The sequence below is a fragment of the Lampetra fluviatilis genome, chromosome 1 (assembly GCF_964198595.1).
Source record: "Lampetra fluviatilis chromosome 1, kcLamFluv1.1, whole genome shotgun sequence".
NCBI classification, from domain to species: domain Eukaryota; kingdom Metazoa; phylum Chordata; class Hyperoartia; order Petromyzontiformes; family Petromyzontidae; genus Lampetra; species Lampetra fluviatilis.
The window spans coordinates 34,350,874-34,363,540 of record NC_136275.1 but is presented as its reverse complement, the minus strand read 5'-3'; the positions used below and the strand labels follow the sequence as shown (position 1 = coordinate 34,363,540).

General features: G+C 43.4%; 1 protein-coding gene across 1 annotated transcript; it reads right to left on the bottom strand.

Moving 5' to 3' along the window:
* Positions 1–6,618: 6,618 nt before the first annotated feature.
* LOC144944990 (uncharacterized) lies at positions 6,619–11,798 on the bottom strand. Its single transcript, XM_078873544.1, has 6 exons — positions 11,781–11,798; positions 11,366–11,375; positions 9,855–9,879; positions 9,603–9,690; positions 7,822–7,968; positions 6,619–6,846 (listed from the first exon to the last, which is right to left on the bottom strand). The coding sequence occupies exons 1-6, from the start codon at positions 11,796–11,798 to the stop codon at positions 6,619–6,621; spliced, it is 516 nt and encodes a 171-aa protein (XP_078729670.1).
* Positions 11,799–12,667: the final 869 nt, after the last annotated feature.

Sequence of the window (12,667 nt, the reverse complement as noted above, 5' to 3'; positions counted from 1 at the left end):
CATCATCCTTGGTCTGTCAATAATAATAATAAATGAATTACTGTGATAATTTTTAAGAGAATATGAGATGCTCCATTCAGTTCCTGATGAAGCTGCCAGCACGTGGTGTTGAAACGTCGGACATCATTGCAAACAACATGCAGTCCAACCCAGATTCACATCGGTGAGCAAACACAATGATCCATGAATATGCCACCTTGCCACACAAGTGACTGCATAGCGCATAGGACACTCACATGCTTGCAAACGCAGTGCAGTTGAGTCCAGTGGAAATGTTGCCCACCATGCCAGCGGTGATGCCCGGCAGGATGAGAGGGGACAGCCTTTGATTGAACCACGTGGACACATCCGCGTCAAGCATAGTGGCCAGCGAAGGCAGCAGCTTTGTCCACACGCCGGCCATCACCGCTTCCCGGGCAGGGGCATCAAGCGACTTGTTTGCCTGTGGATGACAAGATCAACGCCTCGCTTGAATTCACGTAAAAACAACTCGTCACATTCCTCATCACCGCTGCCTTATAAAGCGTTCGGAGGTCACTACTGGACAGGTACAACTATGGAAAAGCAGAGATAAAAAATAATCTGGGAGTCATTTTTCTCATCAGTGGGGAGTCTATGATGATGACATGAAATGCTTCAGCCTAATATACGGAAGAAATCCATTAGAGGACTACAAGATAAGCGAATAAATTACCACCTTTAATTTTGTTTCAACAGGGGGTCAAACTGGTGTCCTCTGGTCAACAATGCCAGTGTGTCCAGCTTTTACAGTACCACACTATAGTTCTAACTCGCGTCCTGACGCACTTACCACAACGTTAAAACGATCCACGAATGTTGCCATGTTTTCGATGCCGTTGATGTTGGGGAAGATCGCTGACAGCAGGGTAGCGTTATTCTGCACGTTGGGCTTGGCAGCGTAATCCGCCAGTTGTGCAAGCGATAGAAGGTTAAGAACTTCAGCCTAGAGCCATCGGGAGAAACCGTCATGAGATCAGTTGCACACTCGCACTACCTGCTTAAGTCACACGTCCAAGAATTCACACTTTACGAGTTTCAACAATTGTATGAAATACATACACCGATGTTGATTTTATGGAAATGAAACTATTGAAAAAAATTCGACTTTAAATTAAAACAATCCAAATGACTGACTGAGCGAAATGCCACGAGAAAAAATGTATTAAAGAATTGTATCTTGTTCCCAAAATGATGAAAATTAGTAAAATCCCAGAATTGCGGAGGTTTTGGTGGAGGAGGGATCATTTCATACATACGGAGTGATTAACTTGCTATCAATTAACAATCAAAAATAACGTGTAAAGGTGTATCCACCGGGTGCAAATAATGTGATCACTAGTTTTAATGTAAAATGCTCTCAGCCTTGTCTAGACCACCAACTAAAAATAGAGGTGTTTGTGAGAACACCTTTGCATTATGTTATTGTTCTTTGTTACCAGTCTGCAGGTATTTTCCTATTTTGATAGTTGTTATCACGATGTACACAAAAGATCTGCGTTTGAAAAATGTAACGCATCACATTCCCAAAGTCAAAAACCATCATACACATAGTTCCTTTCCTTAACACTAACATTGAATAAAATCGGTTTTGTTTGAACACGTGGACAGTTTACGCATGTAGTGTGTGACATTACTTACGCCTTTAAAAGATGGGGAAACTTCAAAGTCAGAATAATTTGCAAGGGCACTGAATTTCCCATAATAGGTGTTGAGCAGCGTGGAGCTGTTGATGTTCTGTGTGCAGTTCTTGTTCATCATTTTTACATCTGTGGGAATTGACAAGATGGCTCGGGTTCATTGTTGTAATTTAATGAAAATGAGGTATAAATAAGTAATATTTTTAAAAACACGCTTTCATGAAATGTACCGTACTATTGGAACCTCATTTGCCAGTAAAAATATGATAATGGGTTTTTTACCCTTCTATATGGCAACAAAACTGACACCTTTTTACAAGGAGTCATGTTTTCATAAACCACAATACCTGCAGTCATAATGCAAACAAAAAACATAACTCTGATAATGTGCACTGTCCTTGAAGTTGATTGGTCCACACCCGAGACAGCTTTCCTTAGAGCCTAGTCTCACATGGGTTGGACCAGATGACGACAAAAGGCGCATTTAGTGACACCAAAAGGCACATCTGGTCCAACCCATGTGAGACTAGGCTCTAAGGAAAGCTGTCTCGGGTGTGGACCAATCAACTTCAAGGACAGTGCACATTATCAGAGTTGAGTTTTTTGTTTGCATTATGACTGCAGGTATTGTGGTCTATGCAAACATGACTCCTTGCAAAAAGGTGTCAGTTTTGTTGCCAGATAGAAGGGTAAAAAACCAATTATCATTGTACCGTACTAGTAATGGCAGAACTCCACGACTCCAGGAAGTGGCCCCGAATCTTGCCATAACGTAAGGGACCGTGGGCAATTACAACCAACGTCAGTTGAGCGTGAACAATTAGACTCAAGCCGAAACATAACATAAAAAATTATGTTTAAAAATTATATATATTTTTTGATAGAATATAGTATTGTCATCAGTATGACATAAATATACCAAGTTTGCAGTCGATACCACATTGGGAAGTGGGTTAAAATTGAGTTACAAGCTTTGAGGATACAACAACAACAACAGACAGAGTTAAAAGAAAATGTGTAATAGTCATGGATGTATCAGCTTATTTTAAAAAGATGTAAATTAAGCATTTGACCCACCTGCAACAAGGAAATTGTTGATTTTATTTAGTGCTGCAAGTTGGATAGCTTGACCGATATTTCCATAAACTCCACTCAGACTCTGTGAGCTGTGCAACAAGAACAAACAAGAATATTTTATTATAAAATAGTCAAGTAATTAAATCAAATATGAAAGAAAATTTTACGTTGTGTATTAATGTAGACGTTACAGAGATGGAAATGAGCAAAATGTAATCTACATTTAAATTGATCTCTTATATTTTAATGAAAATACAATAACCTACTGTATGTTCTTTTTAAGTAAGAAATCAAAATGTATTTTATTTATCTCAGCAGGAAGTGCCCAATAAGCTGTTAGGCTCTGTTTAATGGGCACAATGTAATGGTACAGATGCCAATTTGTTCTATGATGCTGTTTCATAGAGTACTGATGCATTAATTTACGCTATAATACAATTTCACAGCGAATGTGCACACTGACACAAAATATATTCAAGTTATGCAAAATGTAGAGAGCATTACATGAAAACGCGTGAGACATTAGAACTGCCTAACATCTCGGAAATACCACCCTCAATCTGTTATGAAGGATCTTTTAATTACTGCGATAAATGTTTTAAAGACAATATGAGATGTTCCATGAAGTTCCTGAAAGAGGAGCCAGCACGTGGTGTTGAAACATCCGACATCATTCCAAACAACATGCGGTCCAATCCAAATTCACATCACAGAGCGAACACAATGATCAATGAATATGCCACCTTGCCACACAAGTGAATGCATAGCGCATAGGACACTCACATGCTTGCAAACGCAGTGCAGTTGAGTCCAGTGGAAATGTTGCCCACCATGCCAGCGGTGATGCCCGGCAGGATGAGAGGGGACAGCCTTTGATTGAACCACGTGGACACATCCGCGTCAGACATAGCGTCCAGCGAAGGCAGCAGCTTTGTCCACACGCCGGCCATCACCGCTTCCCGGGCACGGGCATCAAGCGACTTGTTTGCCTGTGGATGACAAGATCAACGCCTCGCTTTAATTCACGTAAAAACAACTCGTCACATTCCTCATCATCGCTGCCTCATAACATTTCGGAGGCCACTACTGCAAAGGTACAACTGTGGAAAAGCAGAAATGAAAAACAATGTGGGAGTTATTTTGCTCATCAGTGGCGAGTCTGACGATGACATGAAATGCTTCGGCCTAATATACAGGAGAAATCCATCACAGGACTACAAGATGAGCGAATAAATTACCAACATTTAATTGTGTTTCCGCAAGGGGTCAAACTGGTGATCTCTAGTCAACAATGCCAGTGTGTCCAGCTTCTACAGTACCACATTATAGTTCGAACGCGCGTCCTGACGCACTTACCACAACGTTAAAGCGATCCACAAATGTTGCCATGTTACTGATGTTGTTGATGTTGGGGAAGATCTCTGACAGCAGGGTAGCGTTATTCTGCACGTTGGGCTTGGCAGCGTAGTCCGCCAGTTGTGCAGGGGAAAGAAGGTTGAGGACTTCAGCCTAGAGCCATCGGGAGAAACCGTCATGAGATCAGTTGCACACTCGCACTACGTGCTTAAGTCACACGTCCAAGAATTCACACTTTACGAGTTTCAACGGAGCAAAATGCCACGAGAAAAAAAGTATTAAAGAATTTATTTGAAGCTTTCGTGACTGCAGGAATCCATATTCTTTGGTTCTTTCGCTAAAATCACGTGGGTATAAAATAAAATAAATCACGACGTTTCGGGCGCAACACCTGATGACCGACGCTTGTGTTGCGTCGTGATTTATTTTAGTTTATACCTACGTGACTTTACCGAAAGAACCAATGAGTATTAAAGAATTGTAAATGTTCCCAAAATGATGAAAATTCATCAAATCCCAGAATAGAGACGGTTGCGTTGGGGGAGGGTTCATTCCATGCGGAGTGATTAACTAGCGATCAATTAACAAAAAAAACGTGTAAAGGTGTATCCACCTCGAGTGCAAATCATGTGATCACTAGGTTTGATGTTAAATGCTCTCAACCTTGTCTAGACCACCAACTAAAAAAAGATGTGTTCATGAAAACACCTTTGCATTATGTTATTTTTCTTTGTTACAAGTCTGAAGGTATTTTCCTATTTTGATAGGCATTCTTACGATGTACAGAAAGGGCTGTGTTTGAAAACATAAATAATTCACATTTCCAAAGTCAAAAACCATAATGCAAATAGTTCCTTTCCTTAACGCTAACATTGAATGAAATCGGTTTTGTTGGAACACGTGGACAGTTTACGCATGTGGTGTGTGACATTACTTACGCCTTTAAAAGCTGGGAAAACTTCAAAGTCAGAATAATTGGCAAGGGCACTGAATTTTCCATAATAGGTGTTGAGCAGCGTGGAGCTGTTGATGTTCTGTGTGCAGTTCTTGTTCATCATTGTCACATCTGTGGGAATTGACAAGATGGTGTCGGGTTCATTGCTGTAATTTCATGAAAATGAAGTACAAAAAGTCGTGGATGTTTCAGCTCATTTTTAAAAGATGTAAATTAAGCAATTGACCCACCTGCGACAAGGAAATTGTTGATTTTATTCAGTGCAGCAAGTTGGATATCTTTCCTTATAGTGTCATAAACTCCACTCAGACTCTGCGACCTGTGCAACAAGAACAACGACACACCGATACTTTGTTGCACACGTTTACACTGTGTTTATGTGTTTTTACAAAAGTATTCACTCTTTGAAAAAAATATAGTCAATATGATACGAAGTTCATTTTCACAAGGTGACCACGTAACTCAGATGTGATAGGATTTAGTCGACATCGCTGACATCCTGGGAATCAAATCCAGCCAGTCGCTAGTAATTAAACTGGATTATCAAGTGCAATGAGATTAAGGTCTCGGCCCAGTCACTGTACAAAACAAAACTGATATCAATATATTTGTTTCTGAACGAAAGTTGTCTAATTCCAGCTCGTGAGAAATAAGTATCAGCTTGACGGTCGTTTGAATATCATTATCATTGGCAGAGCAGGTGGGAAATGGTGCCCTCTACTGTGTGAACTAGAGGTCCTTTGAAGGGATCTCAGAGGTAGCTCTGTGATAAGTGCTTCCGTGGGTCGTTCTGCAACACGAAAGGTTGCATTGCAACTGTGAGAGATCTGAATGTATTCTTCGTCTGGTGACAACACAATCGTTCTAAAGGAATTCGTTTTCAATCTAGATTTAGAAGTGCATAGCTCCAGTGGCTTCCTCATATCGGAAGGAAGAGTGTTCCAGACGGCCACAGAAGCGTATCTGAAAGCGCACGATGCAGCGACCGGGGAAATTTACAGTATTAATTGTAGACAATTCTAGCAGATATTAAAGGAGCATTAATGTAATGCTTACGGGTGCACGGATTGGGTTTAGTGGGAGCCCATCACCACAAGCTGACCGTGATCTAAATCCAATTCCAAAAGTATCCAATCCAAGATTCTCCAGATCCAATATTTTCATCGCGTCGATCTGATTTTAATGATAACGTTTATGCCTTGTGGGGGGGGGGGGGGGGGGAGTTTGGTAAGGGGTGGGGTGGCTGTGGCACACTGGTTTGCGTACCACACTATGAACTTGGTAACCCGAGTTCAATGCTCTCGGTCATGGCTAACATCAGTAGCCAGTGATATCTTATCCAACCCCCCCACACACACATCACCAATTTGTTCTGATCACTAAACAACCCCATGGCTGACACAGCGTGAAGAAGTCTTCATCCAGCAGTGTATTGACAACTAAATGTCACGAATGTTAATTTTCTCCACTCTTTCCTTGCCTCTAAACGACATTGAGCGACACGTGCCGCGTGCCAGTAACGATGGGCACGTTGCTGTGAATCTGGTGCGCAACACACCAAGGATGTTGCCACTAACGGACGTGGGGGTTATTTGTGAGCACGCACATCGTGACGAAGTTGACGCAGGACACGTTGATGGGGACGTCTGCTATCTCCACCGCGGTGATGGACGGGAGAAAAAGGACGAGTCGCGTTTGAAACCACTGTGTTCCCTCGGCATCCGACAAAGTCGCAAGAGACGGCTTCAGGGTGTCCCAGATGGTGGTCATCATGGCCGTCCTCACGTCAGCTGAAATCGTCTGTGCGCAAACACACGCATACACACCGGACAAAGATCACCCGTGTAACCTACACAGGCTGTTGGGGCAAGTGCTGTTAGCGAGCAATGTATACGAAGGCCAGTACAGCGTACGAGTGGGTTGCATTGCTGATGGTTGCGCACCGCACCAGGTACTCGTTTAGGGCTGAGACAACTCAGGGAGGACCAGGACAAGCTTAGATGTTAGCTGTGGTGGGGCATTGAACTCAAGATGTCAGGTTCAGAGCGTAGTGCACCAACCACGATACTACCACTCCCCACATGCATATGCATGCACATGCACACATATGCACAAATACAAAGGCAAGCGCTGTATAGCAAGCACTTATTCAAGCCGGCAGAGCACATTGACAGGTGGTATTGTCTGGACCGCTGCATCGCTGATTCTCACTCCTCAAAACCCATACACACATACAGATATTAATTTTCTAAAAAAAAATGCACTCACAGTGGAATATCCATTTCCTACAGAAGTATTTACATTTTTACATCTGAATTTTCTCACAATGTAATCTCAATTGCCCGCTCGGTATCATGTCATGAGATAAAAGTATGCATTCAGATTCCTCACAGAGACAGGCAGACACTGCCCGTTAGAGAATGTCCCACAAAAGTGGACATCACAGACCTAACTCTTATACGCCTTCAGTGATCTCTGGTCCACGTGATCGTAGGGTGCAGCACTTTCCCACCCGTTTTAGGTTGAGATGAGAGGGTGAGGCAGGAGAGTGTGTGAAGGGGAGTGGAGTGAGATGAGAGGGGAAGTGTAGGATATTGCATGCAGGGGAGTAGAGTGAATGTGAGTGGAGCATTAGGGGAGTGTGTGGAAGGGAGTAGAGTGTGATGCGAGAGGAGAGGTAGACACCATCATGGGACCGAGCAAGCGAACTAACAGTGTATGCACATCAAGCAGGGGGACATGGGGAGATTGGGGTCCAGAGTGGAGGCCACACACCATGTTGATTCCATCCAGAACGTTGCCCAGCACGGTGAGGTTCTTCAAGTTGAGCGTCACCGATCGACTGACAATTGTGCTGTTAAGAAACTTTGACATGTAGAGCTGAGCGAGCTGGTCGGCCGGGATAAGGGACAGTGTAGAATCCTGCACACCAAACACAACCGACGTGCGGTCAAACATCTCTTAATCCCACGCCCAACCCAAAACCGAACCCTGGCAAGCCATGCCAGGCCAGCCTAGCAGGTTGTATTATTTTCCACTGCAGTAGCCGCTCCGAGACACGAGTGTCACAAGCAATAGACAAGTCGAGACGAGTGGATATAACGCCGTGACCTCACACTGTACTGAAGTCACACGCATTAACTGCATAATTAGTCCCGCCCCTTGGCCCTGCTTGGCCCCGAGCCAGATGTTATGTCTTATGAGCAGAGGTCGCAACCGGGTACCCGATACCCGTACCCTACCCGATACCCGGCTACCCGTACCTAGCCGGGTACGGGTACCCGTTTGCGACCCTGGTGCGGCCAGGTATGGGTAGGCAATGAGTCACTGGTGAGTAACTGTTTGTCACTCATTTCCCAACGTCTTGTCTCTTCTCACAATTCAAGTTCCTAGAATCAACCCACCCGCGCCTGCAACGTGGCTTCATCCCAGAGGTCGCAATCGGGTACCCGATACCCGTACCCTACCCTTACCCGGCCGGGTACGGGTACGGGTACCCGTTTGCGACCCTGGTGCGGCCGGGTACGGGTACGGGTAAGGAATCAAAACCCGTTTGCGACCTCTGCTTGTGAGGCCACGTGTGTAAGTGAGCACTCATTTGTATTTGTTCCGCTATGAAATTGGTTAACATTTGGATGACAAACTGAGAAGGGCCACTTTGAAAGTGTTCAGTAACTGCGATCTACCAGATAATGCAAAATGAATACAGATGCAAGGCTGGAATATATATATATATATTAAATACCTGTGGCATCTTGGTGGATTGTGGGTTATATATTGGGTAACAATGTGATGTAGAACTGTTAAAGTACAGCCCTTCTGTCAATCCACTTCTTGAAGAGGGATTCCCCATGCCATGCAGGCCACGGGGATTACTTGACCACATGCTGTGTGTGCAATTAGCACGGTTCGTTACGAATAACGAAAACTTATTTTCATCAATAACTCTTCTCTCGAAAGTGAAAATCATATCAAGGACAATGACACCATTTTTTTAAATGTTATAATGTTCTTCTTTAGGGCAATGCTATTGAAGAATGTGATGGCATTGTTTTGCGTGTGTTTTGTACACCACTGGAATTCGAGTTTAAAAACAATATCAAGTTTTTGTTTGCATACATCGTAGATGGACGTACAAGTAGAATATCATTAAATTGTGTACACGCAGCAGTATATATGTGTACGCCCCAGCCTAGTCGATTGACAGTTTGCGTGTGGTGGGGGTTAGGTAGGGTAAGGTGCAGTTTACTCCCACCTCTTCTTGGTTATTTCGGTTAACTTTGAGATCCTTCAACAAGCTCCCTTCTACGTGACTTTACCGAAAGAACCAAGAAGATGAATCCCTGCAGTCACGAAAGCTTTAAATTGAAATTTACTCCCACCTCTCCCGAGGTGTCTGGCCATCGTGGAAGAGTAGGCCTAAAGCCCTCTCATGAAGAGGGGCTTCTCTCGAGCTCCCTCTCGTGGAGGCCCTTCTGCCAGCAGTTGCCGCCGAGTATAAGCAACTACGGTGGCTGCACCTTTTACCTTCTCCGAATACAACACCGGGGACTTACGTTCAAGCAGGCGAACTCTTCTGCTGTGAAATTTTCCAGCTGTGCGGCGGTGATATTTACGGCCAACAACGCATTGCCCAGCACAGTCCTTTATAAACACATATAGACACACACGGCGACAACAACAAATGTTAACATTGAAACCGATTACCGTCGCTGGCATCGGCATCGCAATTAGCACGTCGTATTTGTAAATATAACAAAAAAACGTGTGTTCATGCATGTCTTGAATGGTAAAAAAAAAGCACTTACACATTTCTGCCTGTACAGTTGACAACTGTTTGAGAGAATAGGAAAAGGCAAGGGCAACACGTCACTTTAACACGTCACTTTAACACGCAGTGAGCTTTCGCGAGCAATGTTATCCATAATATAGGTCTTTGGGTTAGATTGCGTGAATATATCAATGTGTCGTTAAACCCGCCACCACCCGACACAGCTGTGGCCTGATGATGCTCGTTGTAATTACTGGCGAAACGTCGTACTCGAATTGTAAATGTCGTGGGTTTATTTTCCAACACACAAGCGGTTAGTGCTGAACTTGTAACAAATTGGCATGTTTTTTCACGTGACAAACCTTACTAAATGTCTGTGTAGGGTGGTGTCAGGTTAACGACGCATTTATATTTACGCTATTGAACCCAAAAAACTCTATGATGGAACACATTACATGAAGGACACTTTGTAGGGTAACTATTACATTTTTCAAAATGTCTGAACGCAACAAAACTAAAAACACCACGACAAAGAAACTTCAACAGCATTGGCAAGCCAACATCAGAGGCTCTCAGTGCCTGCGATTAAATCAGTTTCGCTCCACGTTCTGGGAGATTTTTGTTGTTGTTGTTGTTGAACTTGACTATGTGAATCAAGCTCCCAGCTTGTGGAGGAGAACATCGCACATGTTTGTGTCACTGATAGACTAAACTATAGAGCGTACGTGCACCTCACTTCATGTCGCCTCTTGCTCGCATTATCATCTTATTTGTGACTCGCAACGCAGATCTCCCGTGTCAAATAGCCGGGGAAACTGGCTGAACGGGATCATCCGTGTAACAAATAAAAAAACACAACGACATCGTGCCAAACAAGAGGTGGCACAAGCGGAACGCCCATTGGAGGGGGGGGGGGGGCTGAACGGCACAATCACGACATCCCACGCAGGAGGATTACACAACGATGTACTAGGGAGGCCAGAACCAACCTTCCCAGTCAACATGTAAAGTTGGGCAAACATTAGCATGTCATTGAAGCCATTGGATCAACGTTGTTGGATCAACGTTGTTGGCCCAACATGAGAAATTAGTAGGCAAATGTGTGTGGAGTACAAATAATTGGTCGATGGAAGAAGAGGTTACCGCAGAGAAACATAGAACGGCACCGAGAGATGTGTCGATAGAGATTGGCTGAGATTTAAAATGTCCAGATGCTGACCCAAATGACTAGCCATTTCATCTTCTTGGTTCTTTCGGTAAAGTCACGTAGAAGGGAAATAATTAAATAATAAAAATAAAACATTCTCTTTTATAATGTTTGATTTTTATTATTTTATTATAAAACATAATATTTATTATGTGTAATTATCATTATTTAATTATTTCCCTTCTACGTGACTTTACCGAAAGAACCAAGAAGATGAATCCCTGCAGTCACGAAAGCTTTAAATCGAAATTTGACTAGCCATTTCGTTTAAACGTGTTTAGGACATGCATATCGATATGTGTGGACTGCGTTTTATCACATAAAAAAAGCAAATCACATACCTTCCAAACTCTGCAATACGAACAAAGACAACGCAAAATTAGATGTCAATAATAACAACAATGTAAAAGAAACATTCAAAAGTCACACTTTTTGTCATAACTATCCGTCCCATCACAAATGAAACGAAACGTCAGCACTGGCGCAGCCGATTCAATCACCAATTCAGATCCACGCTTCGATCGCTGCAACCACGACCAGAAGCATGACGACCTGGCCATCCTGTCCATCCTCGTGGACTCCACCGCCCACGCAGACTCAGTTCGATGGCCATCGACTCTATCATCTGACCCCCCCACACCGCGTTCAACCACCACACTGGAGCAAGGCACCATTTCTGTGAAACGTGCTTTTTGTTTTGCGTTTAAGTTTCTTCTCCTCCGCCCGCACCTCAGATTAGCGCAACTGGCAACGTACGGTGAGAAAGTCCGACATGCGTACAATGCGGGTGACCTCACTCTTCCATTCACCTGATGACGGACGTTTGTTTAGCACCCGAAACGTCGTGATTTAAATGTATTTATTTTTGTATCTGTTATTTGTATTTTTTATTTGTATTTCTTTTTACCGACGTGACTTTACCGAAAGAACCAATTCCCTCCCATCATCGAATATTCCCAAGATTTTATTGAAAAAAATACTTTTCCACGTTAATAAAACGCGTTAAACTCGTATCAATTGCAGCTATGATGGTGATGTTTGTCACCGACTGCTTTGAATGTGCTCGGCAAAGGTGATGTTTTTTGTTATTGCATTTTTTGTCGTGTGCGCTGTTGTATCTCGGTGTTAATGTAAATCTTTGAATACAATTTGCCAAATCTTTGAAAAACTGTCACGCGAACACCGTGCAATGCAAATACCGTGGGCGTAAATACGCACATTTGTGAAATGTTATCAAGTTCATCAGCAAATAGTTAGGTGCTTAAAAAATACCCCAGGGTGTCCTTTAAACATTGTATCATCCATCAACAAAAAACAAGAATAGAGCTTGGGTTAGGGTGATAAAATCACATGCAAGTACAAAAAGAGAAAACGCCCCCATATAGTCTTTACAAACTGTTAGGAAAAGTCATCTTAGCGAGCACCTATGAAGGCCAGAACGACACCCGATGGGGTGGGTGGCCAGCAACCATGCCCAGCCGCCTTTGTCTCTCTATTGGCGATGTTTACACATCGCACCAGGTACTATTTCTAGACAAGAGTCAACCTAGGGGAGGCCCAGGACCGGTTAAAATAATCGTCACTGGTATTGGCCGTAAGCGGGAATCGAACTTGTGCCACAGGGTTCGTAGTGCAGCGTGCTG